This window comes from Capricornis sumatraensis, chromosome 15 (genome assembly GCF_032405125.1).
Source record: "Capricornis sumatraensis isolate serow.1 chromosome 15, serow.2, whole genome shotgun sequence".
Lineage (NCBI taxonomy): Eukaryota > Metazoa > Chordata > Mammalia > Artiodactyla > Bovidae > Capricornis > Capricornis sumatraensis.
The window spans coordinates 58110770-58129497 of record NC_091083.1 but is presented as its reverse complement, the minus strand read 5'-3'; the positions used below and the strand labels follow the sequence as shown (position 1 = coordinate 58129497).

The window sequence follows — 18728 nt, the reverse complement described above, 5'->3', positions numbered from 1 at the left end:
AGAGCCACGAGATGTCTCCACTTTCTGCTATGGCCTTGGAGTGGAGGTGGGGGTGAAGGGCAGGCTTTCTGCCTCACTGTGGTCTGGGTGGGCTGCCTAGCCCATGGAGCCCACTACACTTGGCACTGGGATATGCCTGTCACCCACCCCTAATTGCCTGGTTTTATCATCTATATGCCTGGGATGCATCTGTAAGGTCCAACAGAGTAGGGACACCCGTGGTCTGGCCTGGGGTCTTAAACTTGCCTACTTCAGCCCCACCCTGGGTACACAGCCCCTTCCCCATGTGGGATCTTCTGGGACCCACGGCCAGGGACAGAGCAAGCCTTGGAGTCTAGAGGGCCATGCCCCCAAGATGCTAGCATACTGTCCCTGGCCAAGCCTATCCATGCTCAGACTCCTTTCGATTCAAAGATGGTCCTCTGTTAAAGTCTGGGCCACAGGCAGCCACCGGCTGCCCACCCGCAGGACCTTCCCATAGCTTCCAAAGAGTTGGATGGGTCCTCAGAGCTCAGCCCCTCCCCCACATTGTCCACGAAGACAGGGAGAGTCACCACCTCCATGAGATTTGAATTTCAGACTCGCAACAAAGAATGCGGTACTTAGCCACCAGATTATTTGTTGTGACTCTGAAATCCAGGTTGCACTGAGCTCCTGTGTTTTATCCGACGGCGGGAGTGAAGGGATGAAGCAGGGGGAGGTTGCATAAACACATCCCTGTTGCCACTGGCCGTGGAGGAGGGGCTTTGGACTGGGCCACCTGGGGGAGAGGCTCCACCCCACCAGGGTCCTGCCGCCTTCCCATCCCTGGAGGGGCAGAGGGCCCACCCTGATGGCCTATGCCAGGGCAGCACGAAGTGTTTACTTTCAGCCAGCTGCCCCCTGGTGTCCTTGGGTGGCCCAGCAGTAGTGACCCCCTTCCTCAGATGGTGGCATCGGCCCACATGGCTGCTTTCCCCTGATGAGGTCGGGCCAGCTGGCTCATTAGGACCACAGAGGGCTGTCTGCAGTCCATAGCTGTTTAGGGGGCCTCCGGGGACCACCCAGCGCTGGTCCCAGGAATCCTCTGTGTGGGCCACAGAGCTGCTGACCCAGCATGGGGGTTCCATCCAGGAGCTTGGACTGAGGGATACTGACTTCTTTCAATGATCTGGGATCCTCAGTGACATAAGCTTCTGACTCAGGGTCCCACGGGAGCTCAGGACAGCGTGCAGACACCGTCCATCCTCGGCCCTCCCCAACCCGGGGTGTCTCGCAGTCTGAAACACTTGGGTTAGAATTTGACTCCTTTCGATTCAAAGATGGTCCTCTGTTAAAATGCACATCTTTCTTCTCTGGAGTAGTCAGCCCATCACACTTTAATATGAATTAATAGGTTTGAGGAGCTGGGACGAGGGGCAGACAATTCCCAGGCAGAGCAGAGGCTCAGCTGACACAGAAGGCCCTAGGCCCTGAAGGGCATCAGGGAGGGGCCAGCAAGGAATGGTCCACCCCCGTGGCTACTCGGGAATCGGGTTCTGCCAAACTGGGGCCCAGGGCGGAGGGCAGGCCAGTCCCTATCCTATACCTACCTCTGCTCAGAAGTAGGGCTTGCTGAGCTCTTTGAGGACTGTCCAGCATTTAAAGCAGAGCGTTTACAGATCACCCAGTTTGACGTGTTTGAATTTGGAAGCCGGTGACTCTGGAATGTCACAGATGCATTTTTAGCCCAGCACTACCACCCCCTCCTCCCCTTGCTCCAAACCCTCCCTCCCCCTCCCTTCTCTCCTGTCTTTCTTCTTTCTCTTTTGAAGGATATTTTTGTGCCCCTCTGAGATTTGTGTCTGACGAGCTCCACAGCAAGGCACCTCCTCTGGACACAGAGCCTGCCACCCTGGGGACAGGACGCTAGGTGCTGTGTGGGATGCCCTGTTTAGTGGAGAAGGAATTTAAGCCAAGACAGAGTTCCTGGTGACCTGTGGACGGGAAGGATGTCACAGGCCAAAAGCCTGGCATCCTCCCCTTCCTTCCTTACAGCCGGTATGTTACACTGAACATACCAACAGTCATTGTTTCCTACCAACAATCGCGACATCTTTGAATTACTTTGTTGCATACCTGAAACTAACACAACACTGTAAATCAGCTGTTGTGTTGTGTGCTCGGTCATGTTTGACTCTTCGTGACCCTGGGGACTGCAGCCCACCAGGACCCTCTGACCATGGGATCCTCCAGGCAGAAATACTGGAGTGAGTTGCCATTTTCTCCTCCAGGGGATCTTCCCGACCCAGGGATCGAACTCTTGTCTCTTAGGTGTCCTGCATCGGCAGGCAACTTCTTTACCAACTGCACCACCTGGGAAGCCCACAATCATCACAAACAACTAATTATTATTTACTAAATGATTAACTCACTTCCCCATATTTTATTAAAGACAGAGCCGTCTCATGAGCAGGAATGTTTCCTTCCCCTCCCCAACCCCAAGACAGAGGAATACCAAGCTGGGTCATCACATTACAAAATGTTATTTTGTGCTGGCTTTAGGAAAAGAGGGGCATTTGTTGACTCATGAAACCAAAAGGGGCTAGCTTCAGGCCAGGCTGGATCCAGGTGCTCAGAGAGCAGCAGGTAGAAGCCATCTGCCAGTTCTCCGTGGCTTTCTTCTGCCTTGGTTGCAGCAGGCGTGCTCCCTCCATGGAGAGGCCTCTAAAGAACAGTGTTGGAGGCCACCAGGCCAGCAACCCCAGTTGCAGGGGAGCATCGGCCTCCCAGGGCCCCCAAAGTCCCAGGACGGCTGCTGTCTGGCCACACTGGGGATGTGCACTGCCCCAACTTTCCCCCGGTGGTTCTTTGCAGCCACACCTGGGACCCACAGCTGTCCTGGAGCCCAGGGATGGTGTCAACCCCTAGACCCACTGGAGTGAAGGGGGGGATGGTTCCCAAAGGAAAAGCAGGAGCTGCTGCCACCAGAAGAAGGCATTGGGCTTGGGCAGCAAGAGGCCTTGGACTTGCTCAGGAGTGTCTGTGTTTCCAGGTGCCCAGAGTAGGGCTTGGGAGAGGAAGAGAAGGTGGGAGAGGGTGGGGTGTCCCCTTAGCCTTCCAGAGAGGCAGCCCCCTGCCCTGGCCTCAGCTTCCCCTGAAGCACATTTTCCACATGACCTGGGTGGTTGGGTCCAGGTTCTTCCACCCTCCTTCCTAACTCTCCCTTCTCTCTCCCACTTTCTTGGCTCCAAAAGGGCAACTTCTCCCAGCTCCTGTGCACCACACATAGAACATACAGCAGACACCACTGTGTGCTTTGGGTTAAGAACAGCACAGTTGAGTTCATTCCCAAGGCTCATGGGAGCCCTTCCCAGATGCACTGCCCGGCAGGTTTCTCCACTGTACTCGTCATCCAGGGATGCAGGTGAGTCCCAGGAGGACACAGTGGGGTGGAGACCCACTCACATACCACACCCCCCTTGGTGCCCGGAGGGACCCAGGGGGCAGGAGGGTGGAGTCTTGGCCCCTACTGGCTGCTGAGTGTGGGATATGAGCCAGTTGCCCAGCCTCCAGGGCGCCAGCTCTCAGGGTCTACTGAGTGTAGAGCTGAGCCCACCCCTCTCTGTGGGGAGTCCCTGAGGACACAAGCTCCAATAAATGTTGGTAGAAAAGTTCCCGCACCCCCAGAGCCCAGCCACGAGTGTCAGAATGGGAGGTGGAGGCAGGGGCTAGATAGGCTGGGTCTCCCCATGGCTCAGACCTCCAGAAGTCCTGCCAGCTGATCCCAGGCTTCCCTCATCATGACCCTGATGCCCCAAAGGACTGCTGAGTAACGGCCTTTTGTAGAAGGATGGGAGCTGCCTGCTGGGCTCCTGGGAACTTCATCCCAGGGTGGGAAGGACCCACACCCAGCAGCTACACAGAGCCAGTTCCCAGGGGGACTCTCCCAGAGCCAGCACCGTGGTGGGAGGGGTGGCCAAACAGATGGAACCAGTGCCAGCCTGGGGAGGGGGGTTCCTGAGATCTGTTGGCCCTGCGCCCTGCTTCCCTGAGGGCCAAAGGCTGGCCGTGAGGGGAGCCAGGTCACCCATGAGTGCCCAGGGCAGAACCCTGCCTCAGGCCTTTGCCCAGTTCTTCAGCTGTGTGGCTCTGCCAGTCTCTGCACTTGTCCTCACAAATCCCCCAGGTACCCACTATTAGGGCTGGGCTGACACAGCCAGGCCACCCAGACTGCGCTCCATCCTAGGGCCTTAGGCTTACTCTCTGGAGGCCTCGTTGTCCTCAGAAGCAAGGTCACCCTCCTCGTCTCGGCTTCCAGGCCCCGGGGCATCACTGCTGCCCATCTGGGTCCCTTTCACTTACATGCCCTTCTTTCAGCCCATGGGCTCAAACCGACCAGTAGGCTCAGTGGAGGTTTGTGGAATAAAGGAATGAAACAACAGCTCTGCAGACAGGCTCCCTGTCCACATGGCTGATGAGCCAGGTGCCCCCTCCTCTTGGTCCCCCCAACCCCGTCTTCCACCCCCGTGGGAACAGCCCTACTTATGGGCCAGTTGTTTGTCTACCTGCCTCCCACCAGCCCATGGCTGGCTCAGAGCCCGGCACACAGTAGGTGCTCAATAAACAGCAGCTGCTGATGTGGGTGGCGCCCGCGAGGGTGGCAGCTCCTGCCTCTGGGCTCAGCTTTGTCTCTGCTCCCAGCAGTGGATCCAAGGAGAAAGGCCCCCTTGGTGGGTTTGTTTGTGGCAGGACACGACCCAATAGACTCTGTGTCTTTCTTTTCTCCTGCTCCACCCCTGCAAGGGAGCTCTGGGAGCGGCAGTTGCCAGAGATTGAAGGCAAAATTGCTTGAAAGCCTGCACTTTTATCCTCCAATTTGTAGCCATTTAGCAGGGCCGGGCTGAGGGGCAGTGCGGGCTCTGGCTGTGCGGGCAGCACAGAGGCGCCCACTGCTGCAGAGAATGGGTTCTTTGTCCTTCTCCAGACAGCTCTGGGCTATGAGATGACGCCCACAGACCGGGGGCCAGGCGGGTCTGCAGGGCCGCAGGGAAGGTCAGTGGCCAGCCTCACCCCAGGGCCCAGAGCTGCAAGGGCTTCCCCAAGCTCCAGCCACAGGCAGCGGGTGGCCTCTGCTGACCCTGCCTCACTTCCCCACTCCCAATGCTCAGCTCCCGACAGTGCCCGGGCCCAGAGCGGACCCGAGGCTTGGCCCTCGCTTGGGCCACTAAGAAGACTGTTACCCTGCCCAGACCGGAGGGGTGTCTCTGGAGGACAGAGATCATGGAAGGGAAGGGGTACCAGCTTGGTGAGAAAATGTCCTGAAGAGGAAGATTGTGGGTTTTAAACATTGTGAATAGCTGCGCCCGTGCTGTAGTGGGAGCACTGTCTGGACCTCACTGTTGGATTCGAGAGCCATGGCACCCAGCCGTAAGGCTGGCACTGAGGCCGCCAAGCGTCTCTCAGCCAGAGGAAGAGAGGACATGGTCAGGACTGTGGACACTCTGCCGGCACAGCAGGGGGTGTCCGTGAGGTCAGAGCAGGGAGGGCCCTCGTGGCTGGAAAGGAGGGAAAGCTTCCTGGAGGCAGTGGCATCTGACCCACCCATGTTTATGTCGCCCCTAGGTTGAGCTGGTCTTGCCCTCTTTCCGAGTGGTCTCTGGGCAGCTGGGCCAGTGTCTGCCCCTCTGTGGAGCCCAACGGGCTCAGGCTCACCCAGCACTGTCCTCATCATCTCCTTCTCCCTGTCCCCGTCCATCACACTCATCCCACCTCCAGGCCATGGCCAGGAAGCCACTCTACCAGAGATGCCTCCCCACCTTGGGCCGTCACCCTCTTGAGCTCGGCTCCAGCCCCTACACCCCTGAAAGCTCCCCATGGCTGAGAACAGTGAGAACCTCTGTCCTGGAGCAGGCAAGCTGCAGCAGGTGGGGGCTGTGCTGTCTATTTTCAAGCCTGAAGTGAGAGGGACTGCTGGGGCACCATGTCCCTTACTGGGGTTAAACCCTCGTATGACTGCCGGCTTTCTTCTCTCCCCCTCCCCCGCTTGAAGAGACACTGAGGTGGGGGGGAGGGGCAGGCCTGCATCTCATGCCCGCCTGGGTGCTCCTGTGTCCCCGTGGGTTCCAACTGATGCTTGGCCACCCCCATGAAGTCCTCAGGAATCAGCACCAATAAAAAAATACACTTTACTGTGTGGACTTCAGGGTCTGCAGGGGCAGCACGGCAGGGGTGCGGGGAGCAGAGCATGCAGAGCGCCAGCCAGTGCACGGGATGCAGCAAAGCAGCCCCTCTGCTGGGCTTGGCACCTGGCCCCTGGGCTCCTCCGACTGCCCTGAGAGGACTCTCAGAGCTCGGCTCTTTCCCTCTCCCAAACCGGGATACTCTGGTTGAGCAGATGGAGCGGGAGGGGCAGCCTTCTGGACAATCGAGCGTCCGGGGCTCCGGCCACCCTCAGAGCCTCCAGTCGGGGCCCAGTACCCAAGCTGGGGGCAGGGTGGGCAGAGCAGCTGGCTCGGCTCAGCCAGAAGCAGCACACAAGGAAGGAGGACGTGGGAGCCCACACCTGCCAATCCAGCCCCAAGCTCCTCAGCAGTTTTTTCTCTTTTGATTAAACATCTAAGGAACACCAAGTTCACAGACGTGTTTTCTTCTTCTCTGTCTTCCTGAAACACCCAGAATGGAGACGCAGAGACCTGCAGCGAGCAAGGTTCCTGGGGAGCGCCCGGCACTTTGGGAGCAGATAAAGTTGGAGGGAGGAGGGATGAAGGACCGGGTCCGGCCTCAAGCAGGGGACGGACAGCAGCAAAGCCAGCAGCCAGGGCTTGTCTGGGACAGGGCAGGTGTGCAGGCGTGTGCAGGTGTGTGTGCGTGCAGGGGCCAAGCGCTGGCCCCAGAGGCCTGAAGCACACGCCAAGCACTTGCTTTGGGAAGAACACTGAGCAGTAATTGTGAGAAACAAGGACATGACCAGCCATCACACTGTCCGTGGGGGTGGACAGAGTGGCTGGGAGCCCTGGATTGTCCCTCCTGGGCTACAGCAGGACTTGGGTGGCATCATTCTGGCTCACGCAGCAGGGGCCCTTCCAGCTGCCCACCAGCCTGCCTCCACTGCCAGCGGATGGTCTGAGAGACTGCCATGGCATTTAGGGTGGGCCAGAAACAAGGCAGAGCACACGCCTGCAGGGCGGCCAGGTGGACATGAAGGCCCAGCTGCCCAGGAACCCAGGGCCTCCAGGGGATGGCAGAGGCTTCAAGCATCCCGGGTGCCGTGGAAGGCCAGCTCACTTCCAGCAGTGCTCCAGGGAGCTGTGGGGCTGGATCTTGAGCTTCTGGGGGCAGAGTAGCTTGGTGAAAGCCCGGCGGAAGCTATAGTGGCACAGCGGGTAGAGGACAGGGTTGACAGCCGAGTTGGCCCACAGCAGCCAGAAGGACGTCTCGTACCAGTAGTCGGGGATGCAGTGGCCATGGCAGGCGGCCCGAATGATCATCAGGAGCGTGTAGGGGGCCCAGCAGAGCCCGAAGATGCTCACAATGACGGCCAGCGACTTGGCTACCTTCTTATCCCGCGAGAGCCGGAAGCGCTGGGTGATGCTCTGGGACACCATCTTCATGCGCTTCTCGAGGGACGCCGAGGACGCGGACGGCTTGGAGCCGCGCTTGAGTGATCGAGGCCTCTCGGTGCCCCTTGAGGAGCTGCCGGAGCTGGAGGTGGGCGAGGCCGCGGCACCCCCACCACTACCACCCCCGAGGGCCACCTCCCCGGCCTCAGGGCCCGGGGTCACCTCGCTGACCCCCACCCCGTACCTGTGCAGCGGCACGGCCTCCCCACACCCTTTCTGCCAGCATCCCCAGCAGCTGGGTGCAGTGGGCGGTGGAGAGGGCTGGGCCTCGGGTGGAAGCTCGGTGGTGGCCACCTCGCGCACTCCATCCAGCCGGACACGGGTGCGCCTCTGGATGTTCAGGTAGATGCTGAGGTTGAAGAAGGTGACACTGAGGAAAGGGGTGAAGAACTCAAGGGTGGAGGCCGTGATGAGGAAGTACCAGTTGTAGAAGAACTCGGCGTAGCAGTGGCCCTCAGGGATGGAGCTGCCGCCAGACAGGTACTCCCAACTGAGGATGGCGGGTCCATAGAGCAGGAAGGCCAGCACCCACACCAGCACCATCTTCTGCACCGCCCGCCGCGTGTCACCCTGCTGGGCCCGGTAAGAGACCTGTGGAGGGACACGCTGGGTCAGGAGGCAAGGGGACTGAGCCAGGGCACAGTGCTGCCCAGAGCTCCGGGCAGCCTCCAGGCCTCTGTGCAGGGCCCTCCTCAGCAAAGACGCCTTCCCTTATCCTCCACGAACCCCCAGTAGGCTGAGGCCTGTGACTCTCCCATGGGCTCGGAACCGCCTCTCAGAATCCTAATATTGTGCCAGGCTGCCTGTAAGCCATCCCCCTGCCAGCTGTGTGCTCCCTAGGAGTCACGTCACTGTCCAGTCCTTTGAGGACCCATCGTGTGCCCTGCTCTGTGCGCGGCATCTTTGATATCATCTCATTTAATCTTCACAGCTGCTCCACCCTGGTCCCCACATTCTTGATGGTTCAGGTCAGGCAGGAAAGACCACAGGTGGAGGGGCTCCACAGGCAGAGCTGACTCCAAACCCATGCTCTCTGCACCCTGACCCACTGCCTCCCTAGACTAGGGCACACACAGCCCCGGCAGAGGGAGCCTGGCAGAGCCGTCAGGGGAGATGGCACCAGACTGACCTCTGGGGCCGTGCTGCCGCCAGCCCTGTGCCTGCGTGACTCTGACATGGGAAGTGTGGGCAGTCCAGGGTCCCTAAGTGTGGCCACCCACACCCAGGGCAGCTCATGGAGCCTGTTTTTCTGAGGCACACACACCCGTGGGGAGGTCCTACCAAGGGCCCTTGGCCCCAGATAGTCCCTTAGTTCCAGGGACTTTGGACCTGCTCCAGGGTGGAGGCTGGAGTGACCCCCTCCTTCAGGTCCAGACAGCCCCTTCTGCCCAAACCAGGACCAGTCCTACTGGTAGCAGATGGCTACTGAGCAGGCAGGTGGCTACAGAGTGCCTGAGGTGAGCAGACCCCAAGCCCACCCAGCACCGCCCATTCAGAAGTGGCCGTACCCCCTGCCTGGTGCGTCTCCTGGCCGCCTCTGGCCACCGTGCCCCCTGAGAGTGAACATGGGCACCCACATCCCAGACTCACGGCTCGGGTGACCGACAGGAAGCGGTCATAGCTGATGAGAACGATATTGAAGACAGAGGAGGTGCAGAGCAGGTAGTCCACCACCAACCACAGCTTGCAGAGGCCCCGGCCAAAGGGCCAGCGACCAGTCAGCACGTAGGGCACATAGAGTGGGATGCAGAACGCCCCTGTGGGAAATGAGGGCCATGGCTGGGCAGGGGCCTGGGGTCAGACCCCCCCACAGCTGGGAGATAAGCAGAACCTGGGGTCACATAATGGGCCCCTTTCTGGGACCAGCAATCCCCCCTCCGCCTCCTTCCTAGGCATGCTCTGAGCCCTGCACCTGGCCTCCAACCCTTGCCCCACCCCCAGCCCCACTGTGTTCCTGGACTTGGGAGCAGGAAAAAGCTCCAGCGGTAGGGCCCACTGGGCACAAGGAGACCCAAAGCGTCATTCCTGGCCTTTTGCTAGTCCTCTCAGTGCCTGAAGGAAGGAAGAATTTCCTTCCTCTCCGCCCCGCTGCACCCCAGCTCCTATCCTGGCCTTTGGGCAGCTCCTCCTCATCAGCTCGGAAGCCGAGAAAACATTTCTCCGGACTCAAAGGGCACTTGACTGCTACCATGCGGGCGGCTCCCAACGCCAAGCCCCGCTCTGAGCAGCTGGCAGACGCTCCTCTCAGCCCCAACAGGTGTCTGGCGCTCCGGCCCCCTCCTTGCGCCCCGCCCCCGCCCCCCCTAGCCGGCAGCAGCGCACGGACGCGTGAGAGCGCGCGCTTCAGAGCATCTCCCCAACCCCCCCCTTCCCCGCGGCCTCCTCCCCCAACACGGCTCTAAAAATCTCCCTTCCACGTCCCCTCCCCCCAGCCTCCCCCCAGCACCCTCCCCGCGTCCTGAGTCCGCTGCAGCCTTTGTTTGGCTACCGCGCAGGAGCCCGCGCTGCACAGTGGCCGCAGAGCCTTGCGCCTTGCTGAGCGCCTGCTCGCTCGGACCCCTTCCCCGGGGACGTCCTTCCCCAGCCCGAGTCCCGGGGCCCGGTAGGCAAGGAACTTCGCCTGTGCCCACCTCCCCAAAGTCCTGGACACCCCCTACCCAGGCCTGGCTTCCTAGCGGGGTGTGTTCCCGAGGAAAAGCACCCTAGGTCCACGTTCCAATCCCTGCTGACCCGACCCGGCTGGGCGCCCCTGACTCTGGAGGGGGCTGGGGGCTTTACCCACGAGGAAGTCGGAGATGGCGAGGTTGAGCAGAAAGAAGTTGTTTTGCGTGCGGAGGCTCGAATCCGCCACGAAGGCGAGCATGACCAGCGCGTTGCCCAGCACCGTGGCCACGATGAGCAGCGCCATGAGCGCCGCCAGCACCGCGGTCCAGGCGGCTGAGAAGCCGCGCGCCCCGCCCGCCGCCGCCGCCGCCGCCTCGCCCGCCAGCGCCCCCGACGCGTTCAGCGGCCCGTCGGGCGATGAGCGCTCCATGGCCCCGCCGGCTCAAGGGGCGCGGGGGCGCGGGGCAGGGTGCGGACCGCCAGCCGGGCGGCCAGGAGTGGCCCCGGTCCGGGAGCCTGGTCTTTGCGGGCTCTCGGCCCGGCCGGGTTCCCCGTTGGGTGCCCGGCGCATGGTCCGCGGGCGCCGAGACGAGGGCCGGGGCGGGCCGCGCCCAGGGGGCCCGGCCCGGAATCTGAGCCGAACCGGGCCAGCGGCACGACCACTGCAGCCCGAGCGGACCCGGGGCGGAGCTGGAGCTGGAGCCGCTGCCTGAGCGTCCGTGCGCCCGGAGTGCCGCGCGCAGCTGAGTGAGCCCCGAGCCCAGCCGGCGGCCCCCCGCGCCCCGCGCTGCGCCCCCGCCATTGGCTGCCGCCCTCGCCCCGCCCCCGCCCCGCCCGGCGCCGGCAGCACCACGGACAGCGCCGCGTGCCCGCCGGGCCGCCGGAGCCCCAGCCCGAGTGCGCACGCCGGCTGGCGAAGAGCCTGGCACGGCGGTCGCCCGAGCTGGGGGCTCGCCTGCGGTCAACCGCCCGCGCACACAGGAGCCAGTCTCTGGGCCGCTTGACCTGCCCCGTGCCCTCCGTCCCAGTGACCCCTGGCTGGCTCTCATCGGGATCTGGGGCGCCAGAGGGGGTCCGGAGTGGGAGTGAGGGGAAACTTCTGCATCCGCGCTCAGGGGAACTTGCCCCCACGGGACCCCCTCCTCGTTTCACCCTTCGAGCAAGCAGGACTCGGAGAAAGGAATCTCCCGAGGAGAAAGGATGGGAGGGGTCTCCGATAGCCGGTGCCCTGGTCAGGGGTTTGCTCCACCCCCCATATGGGTGGGACTTTGGCTCTCACTCTCCCTTGGGCAGGACCCAGGGTAGGGTCCAGGGTGACCTGCAAGGCGCAGACAGATGTGGAGTTACATAAGGGAAGATGGGGAACCAGCGAACCCAGCCGCGAAGGGAGCGTGCCCACCCTGAGCTCAGGGGGCCGTAGGCTGGGGGAAAGCGACCGTCGGCCTGGCACCCAGCCTCGGGGTCCCCCCGGTGGACAGCGCGGTGGTGAGGTCGCTGATGCGGGGACAGACGAGGTCACTGCGCTCCGGGCGCAGCTAAGGCGGCGCGCTGCGTTAGCGCCCGCGGGAGGGGCTGGGGGGAGAGAGGCAGGAGGGAGCGCCCCCTCCCCCAGGCACAAGCGTTCGGATAGACAGGGTCAAGGACGAGACACACACAGCGAGACAGACAGACACGCCCGTAGGCAGACACACAGACACCCACAGACGAGGGAAACAGCCACCCAGCGTCAGGCTGGGGGACCCACGAACGGCAGTTAGACACACACACATCAGACAGCAGACAGCGAGGGAACACAGCCCGAGGGAGAGGGAAGCAGCGACTCCGCTCAGTCGCCAGCGGCGCACATCCGCGGAAGCCTTAGAACAGAAAGGCGCGTCTTCGCGTGGGGGTAGGGACGGGAGGCTGGGGGAGGGGCTGCAGAGGGACCCCAGGTGCTGGCACACACGGGCACCCCCACACTTACATCAGCTTCCTGATCAAGCTGGGACATATCCCTCCTCTAGCCCTGAGGTGCTTTAGAAACTTTGGGGAGTGAGGGGTGCTGGGCTCCCTGTCCCCCCTCCCCAGGGCTGACTGCAGGGAGGAGACCCTCGCCCCTCATCCCAGCCCCAGAGGATGCATGATGATTCTATGGCTTCTTGCAGCTTGTGCTGGGGGAGAGCTGTTGAGACTCCAGCTCACCACCCGGCACCCAAGCCCTCTCTCAGTACCTCCCCACTACCAGCAGTCTTGCCCCTCTTACAGGCTCCCTCAGCTCCTCCTGACTGCACCCCGACTTTCACGGTGGACCAGGCTGCATCAGGAGCAAGCACCAGCCGGTAGGTAGACAAGCCAAGGCAGAGAGCTCATAGAGTTGGCAGCCAGGTGCTCCCACCGTCCAAGCCTTCCCGCATCACTGGTGCTGGGTGAGGGCCTCGCGTCCCTGTGCTCAGCCGTGGGCATCCCAGGGCTGGCTCTGGCTAGTAGTGGGCACACTCCCACCCCCTCCCCAGGTCTCTGGAGATGGCGTTGGATGGGGGTTTGGAGAGGGGCTGTGGCCCTCTCCTCACTGGCTGGGAGCCTGTTCCCCAGCCTCAGCTGCTGTCCTGGGTGGGGGCTGAGTCAGGGGGTGTGAGGAGAGGGGCTGAGCAGAGGGCAGCCCCTTTACAGTCTCAGCCAAGCTCCATATGTTGTCAGTGTTCTCCAGTTCTCCTTGGTGGCCTCACACCACAGCGGCTGGAGCAGCGATGTGATGGGGGGAGGTGGACTCAGCTCAGACCCTGGCACTGGGGACCCAGCTGTGTTCCTTGGGGGAGTTACTCAGAGTGTGGAGACCTGGAAAGGAGGCCATCAGAAGCAGGAAGGCCACAGCTGGCCCAGAGGTTTGAGGTTGGCCGTGGCTGTGTGCGGTGAGCGCCCCCTATGGGCATATACACGCATGACCTCATGAGCCCCGACATTCTCCCTACAAGGTGATAATACGAGCAGCCTGCACAGAGCCCAGGAAGACACCAGCCCAAGTCACACAAGAACAGAGGCCCTTCTCTTGATGGCCACACTCCTGGCCCAGCCCTGAGATCAAGGCCTCTGAGGTCACCAAAGGTACCAACTCTTGGGGCCTTGACTTCGGGTGGACGGGAACCTAGAGTCCTCTGTGCTGGGTTAAACTTGGCCAAGGCAATTTGGGATGAATGAGGCAGGTCCCTAGTGGCTGTCCACAGAGCCTCCTGCCATGAGGTCTCTGTCCCAAGAAGGGGTATTCAAACCCCAGAATGGCAAGGAACCCTCCCCAAGACGACAGGAAAGGCTGGCTGAGGGTAGGAGACATAGGCCCCTCTTCTCAGCTCACCAGGACATCCTCGGAGATTATGGCCTGCAGCTTGAGTTTTCTCCATTTATCAAAACAGCCAGCATTTGGGATTCAAAATGTCCAGTCCAACAAGGAAGCAATGTCCTGACCATGTAAGCCCTAGATCAGAGAAACAGACCCCCTGCAAGGCCTCACAGAGGAGCAGCCTATCCACTGACTGGCTAATTCATTCATTCATTCACCCAACAAGGTTTTATTGAAAGTGAAAGTGTTAGTCGCTCAGTCGTGTCTGACTCTTTGCGATCCCATGGACTGTAGCCCACCAGGTTCCTCTGTCCATGCAAGAATACGGGAGTGGGTTGCCATTTCCTTCCCCATGAAAGTCATGCAGTCGTGTCTGACTCTTTTCGACCCCATGGACTATACAGTCCATGGAATTCTCCAGGCAAAAATACTGGAGTGGGTAGCTGTTCACTTCTCCAGGGGATCTTCCCAACCCAGGAATCGAACCCGGGTCTCATGCATCGCAGGCGGATTCTTTACCAGCTGAGTTACCAGGGAAGCCTAGGTTTTATTGAGCTTTTACTAATATCAGGGAACTTCCCTGATGGCTCAGTGGTAAAGAACCCACCTACTGATGCAGGAGATGCAGGAGATATGGGTTTGATCCCTCAGTTGGAAGATCCCCCTGGAGAAGGAAATGGCAACTCCAGTATTCTTGCCTGAAAAATCCCATAGTCAAAGGAACCTGGTGGGCTACAGTCCATAGGGTTGCAAAGAGTCAGACACGACTGAGCGACTAAACAACAACAGAATATCAGAGTATCAAGCATTCTGATGCAGGGAGACAAGCATAACAGAGGAGCTAAGCGATGAGTGTCTCAGATAGCCGTGCGCTGCAGGGAGAGAAAAGACCCCAGGCAGGGGATGGAGGGTGCCAGGACAGGGGGCTGGGGGGCCACCGCTGCCTCCCTGGCATTTTGAGACCCTTGGACCCAGGGAGCAACGGTCAGGAGGAGGACTTTTGGTTCTGTTAGGGCTAATTGGCCCCACTTGACGGGGGGAGGTGGCGCTGCCATACAGAGTGGCTGGGAGATATGCGGGATCAGGGCCCTCCTGGCACTGTGGTAACTCTCACAGGAAGCCCTCTGAGAACTGCAGAGGTGACAGCGAGGAGGCTGTGGACTGGAGAGTGGAGGTTGGAGGGGCTGAGCATCAGCTGAGGCCCGGAGACCAGCCGCGGCACAGGGCTGTCTGCCTCCCCACCACCGCACAGAGGTGAGCTGCTCAGAGGCCCCTCCACAGGGATGTTGCTGAGAAGAGGGCAGGTGACGCCCCCACCGAGACCAGCCTCTTCTCAGGCATCTCCCCAGTGGCCGTGGTGCAGCCTTCTGTGTGTGTGGTCTCTGCTCTGGGTCTCACTGCACCGGCCGCCCCACACTGTCCCCGGGCAGCAGCTCTGCTTCCAACTGCCCCACTGGAAGACCTTTCTCCATGGGACCGCCTGCCCTGGGCTAGTGCCCACAGAGCCCTTCCCTGCTGCGTGGTGACACAGACCGCTAATGAGAAATAATGAGGACAGTGGAGCCGCCAGAGACCTGCTGCGGGCAACTGTTCTGCTCTCCAGCCAGGGCACATTTGCCAGGGTGCTTGTCAGCACTCTGGGGCCGAGTGCTGTGACTCCTCTTTACTTTCACTCATTCTGCAGAAGCTCATCTGAATATGGGAATGCAGATTTTTCTTTTTTTGCTCCTTGTCTTCCTTTTTTTTTTTTCTCTCCTGGTGACATTCTGAGCCAGCTCCGGCTGCGTCCTGATGAGCTCAGGGCCCGGGTGTGATCAGGATGGCTCCTGAGGCCACCACTTTGAAAGAAAAGCTGAGTGTTCTGTCTTCGGGGACAAGACTGAACTGGGCCCAGGGCCCTGGTGGCAGGAAGGAGGAGAGGACAGGAGAACGAGGATATAGTTGTGGTTTGGCTGCAAATGACACAAATCTACTCAAAAAAGCCTAAGGAAAAGGAGTATTTATTGTTGGCCAAGGCTGAAAAGTCCAGGGACTGGGCTTCAGACAGAGTTGCATCTAGGAGCTCAAATACCAACTTCTGTCTTTCCCTTGTGTTCAGCTCATTCCCAGGAGTGAGCATTCCCCTGAGAACTCTTCCCTGCAACTCCAGGCTGCTCTCCTGTGCCCTTGTCTACTCTGGGGTGACAACAGAGCCCCAGAATTAGCCCCATAGGCTTGGCATGGATAGTGTTGGTGGCCAGCTGCGGCAGCATTGTTTGCATTTACAGCAACATAGTCAATGTCACTAGAACCACCCCCCCGGGGGTCATCCCCTGGGGGTCACATGTGCCTCCGCCACTTCCCCAGACAGCGCCTTTGTTGGCAATGCCCAGGGAGCCCATGCCTGGTCCTGGGGGAACAGTGGACCTGGACACTGAGAGCCCAGTGGGAGACCCCTGAGATGAAGTTCATGAATGGGGTAGCTGGGCCAGGGAATGCAGCGATGGCTCTCCCTGGGCATCTGTGTCTTCTTGTGCCTGGTTGCTGTGAGTGCAGAGTCCTGGGCAAGAGTGAGGTGAAAGGGTGAGGGGAGTGAGGCAAGGGACTGAGGGAGGAGGGGCAGCTCTCTGCACAGGACTGCAGGGCCTGGGCAGGAACGGGCTGGGGTCCTCCCCAGTGGTGGTTGCAGGAAGGAGGCTGACAGCCCTCCCCACCCAGTCTGTGCCCAGCCTCCTGTAGCCAGCGCTGCCAGCTGAGGCAAGGTCTACCATCAATGGCTCCAGAAAACAGAGCTTTGGGGCCTTGATTTCCATGTGGTGGGAGGGGAGATGGCTCAGGCTGGAGGGAGCACGGAAAGCCCGGGGAGCTGATCGGAGCGGGGACCGGATCCTGAGTCTGAATTTTCTCACCCACTGCCCTTTCCTCCTACAGACAGTGCCCGCCTGTGGAGATGTTAGCACAAGAGCAGGGACCTCAGGAACGCTCCCTGGAGGAGGTGTGATCTATGGGCATGTGAACAGATCCCAGGGGAGGTGCAGGGGAAGGCAAGAAGGTAGTGACGCTTTTCTCCAAGGACCAGGTGCTGTGCCTCTGGAAGTCCCTCTGGGACCTGGCCTGTGGCTCTGGACGTGCCCTCTGCCCAGGGTTGGCCGTCCAGTCTTTGCTGAGGGAGTGGATGAAACCAGCTGCATCTCTGCAGGTTCTCTCAATGCACTAAAAATGCATAAACCAAGGAGAAAACAGGAAAGAAGGGCAAAGGGGGACCTTTCTCTGGGGTGCCTTCTCCAGAGCCCCGGGTGGGGCTGGGTGTGGGCTGGCGTGTGGCTTCAGGAGGCCCCCAGATCCAGCTGTGGGGGCTGGTCTCAGCCTGGGATCTTCCCCTGCAGCCCCAGGAGTGTTTGATGGGGCCGCCCGTGGCCCCAATCAGCAGCATCATGTGCCACTGGGACTGGGGGCCTGAGCCAAGCATAGGCCGTGCGTCCCGCCAAGACTCTCCAGGGCCTGCAGACCAGATCCTGATCAGACCTGGACAGTGAGTGTCAAAACCCCTGGGATCACTGAGCCAGGCCAGGGGGAACAGGCTGCTCTGATGAGGGGCTGTGGCAGTGGGTGAGTGTGGGCCCACATGTGTAAGCAGTAGGGGATGTCCAGCTCTGCCCAGCCTGACCCCCAGATCCTCTCCCACACTACAGCTGCACCCCAACCCCAAAGTTTCCTGCTGTGGTCTCAGCCCTGCAGTCTGAGTGTGAGGCAAGAGCTGGGGGTGGGTTCTGAGCCACGGCTTTGTCTGGACGTCTGGCTGGCTGCCATCTGCCTGTCCCCGGAGGCCCTGCCCCCACAGAGCATGTCCGCACGCTGCACCCTGTGCCCAGCAGCGCCACTGTCACAGCAGCCCAGAGCCCAAAGGCATCATCCTGACTGACCTTACTCTGGCTTGCCTGCCCTGCTGGGTTCCTGCCCCAGTCTGGGCCTCTCCTGGGGTGACCAGATGGGGTGGCCCTGGTGACAATGCTGATGAGATGACCTGGGCCAGGTGACCCCAGTCCGTTCTGCAGCCCCATGCCTGGGGTTGAGGCTGGGCGCGCTGGGCTGGGGCAGCACACCCGTTCATGGGCCAGCGAAGCCCTCCCCATGGATGGTCACAGTGCGGGTAGGGTAGTTGGTCTGGGGCAGGGGGCTGGGTGGCTGCTGGGCTGGGCATTCTGGGATCGTGGGGGTCTGACTCCCATGCAGGCACCACCTGCCTGGCTACTGCCCTACTCTGCTCTGGGGTTGAGGCTGAGAGGCCGACAGCCCCCTCACCAGAACCCATCAGGGGCCCCAGGGCCTTGCCCTGGAACCACAGGCCACCTTTTTCTCTTCCCAGCACAGGCATCCCTGCCCACCACGCCGCTTTCCTCTCCCAGAAAGCCCCAGGGTTACTCTAGGTCTCCCCATCTGGCCCGACTGCTGTGTACTGGGGTCCAGAGAGCATGAGTGTATGTGTGTGCATGCGTGTGTGGGTATGTCATGCAAGAGTGGTGTGAGCCCCAGGCACACGCACAGTGCCCTGACCCTACAGGGGTCGGGAGGACAGGAAGCCCTGGGTCTCTCTTTCTCACGAGGCAGCCTTCAGTGGATTCAGAAGACGAGAACCACTTTGGGAGCTGCTTCCTGCAGGAGACAAGCCCAGTCCCAGAGCGGCACTTCTGTTTACTCCCTGAGTCCCAGGTGCTCCGGCAGCCCTTTGGGGAGCCTGTGCCTGTCAGGAAAATAACTGACCAAGTGGCTCAGTGCTGGGGGGTGCAGTTAATTAAGATGTCCCCTGAGCCCTCAAGGAGGTGTGTACACATGTGTCTGTATGTGTGTGTAAGTACATTTGTGTACGCCTATGTGTGTCTGTGACTATATATGTGTATGTGTCTCTGTACACATGTGTCTGGGTGCTTTTCAGTGTGTGTGTGTGTGCATAGGGACCTGGCTGTGTGTCTATGAGTCAGTGTATGTGTCTGAGCGCACACGTGCATAGGTGTGTGTCTGTGGGTGTGTTTCTGACTCCAGCGGGGGTGGGGTTCCTCCATCCCACCCTGTAGGGACAGGCCAGAGAAATGTCCTCTTCCCTCCACAGTGGTCCTGACTGTGGGACCAGGTCCTCGATCAGGGTATGGGTCATGGGGTCAAGAGATTGCTCCAGAATCAGCCCCCTCCCCTAGCCTGGGCACAAGTCTCAGTCACTCATTGGCTACACACACACACACACACACACACACTTC

At 60.7% G+C, this 18728-nt stretch overlaps 1 protein-coding gene across 1 annotated transcript; it reads right to left on the bottom strand.

The window, feature by feature from the left end:
- Positions 1-7241: 7241 nt before the first annotated feature.
- Positions 7242-10614, bottom strand: HRH3 (histamine receptor H3). The gene is made up of 3 exons (XM_068987698.1): positions 10359-10614; positions 9171-9337; positions 7242-8171 (listed from the first exon to the last, which is right to left on the bottom strand). The coding sequence occupies exons 1-3, from the start codon at positions 10612-10614 to the stop codon at positions 7242-7244; spliced, it is 1353 nt and encodes a 450-aa protein (XP_068843799.1).
- Positions 10615-18728: the final 8114 nt, after the last annotated feature.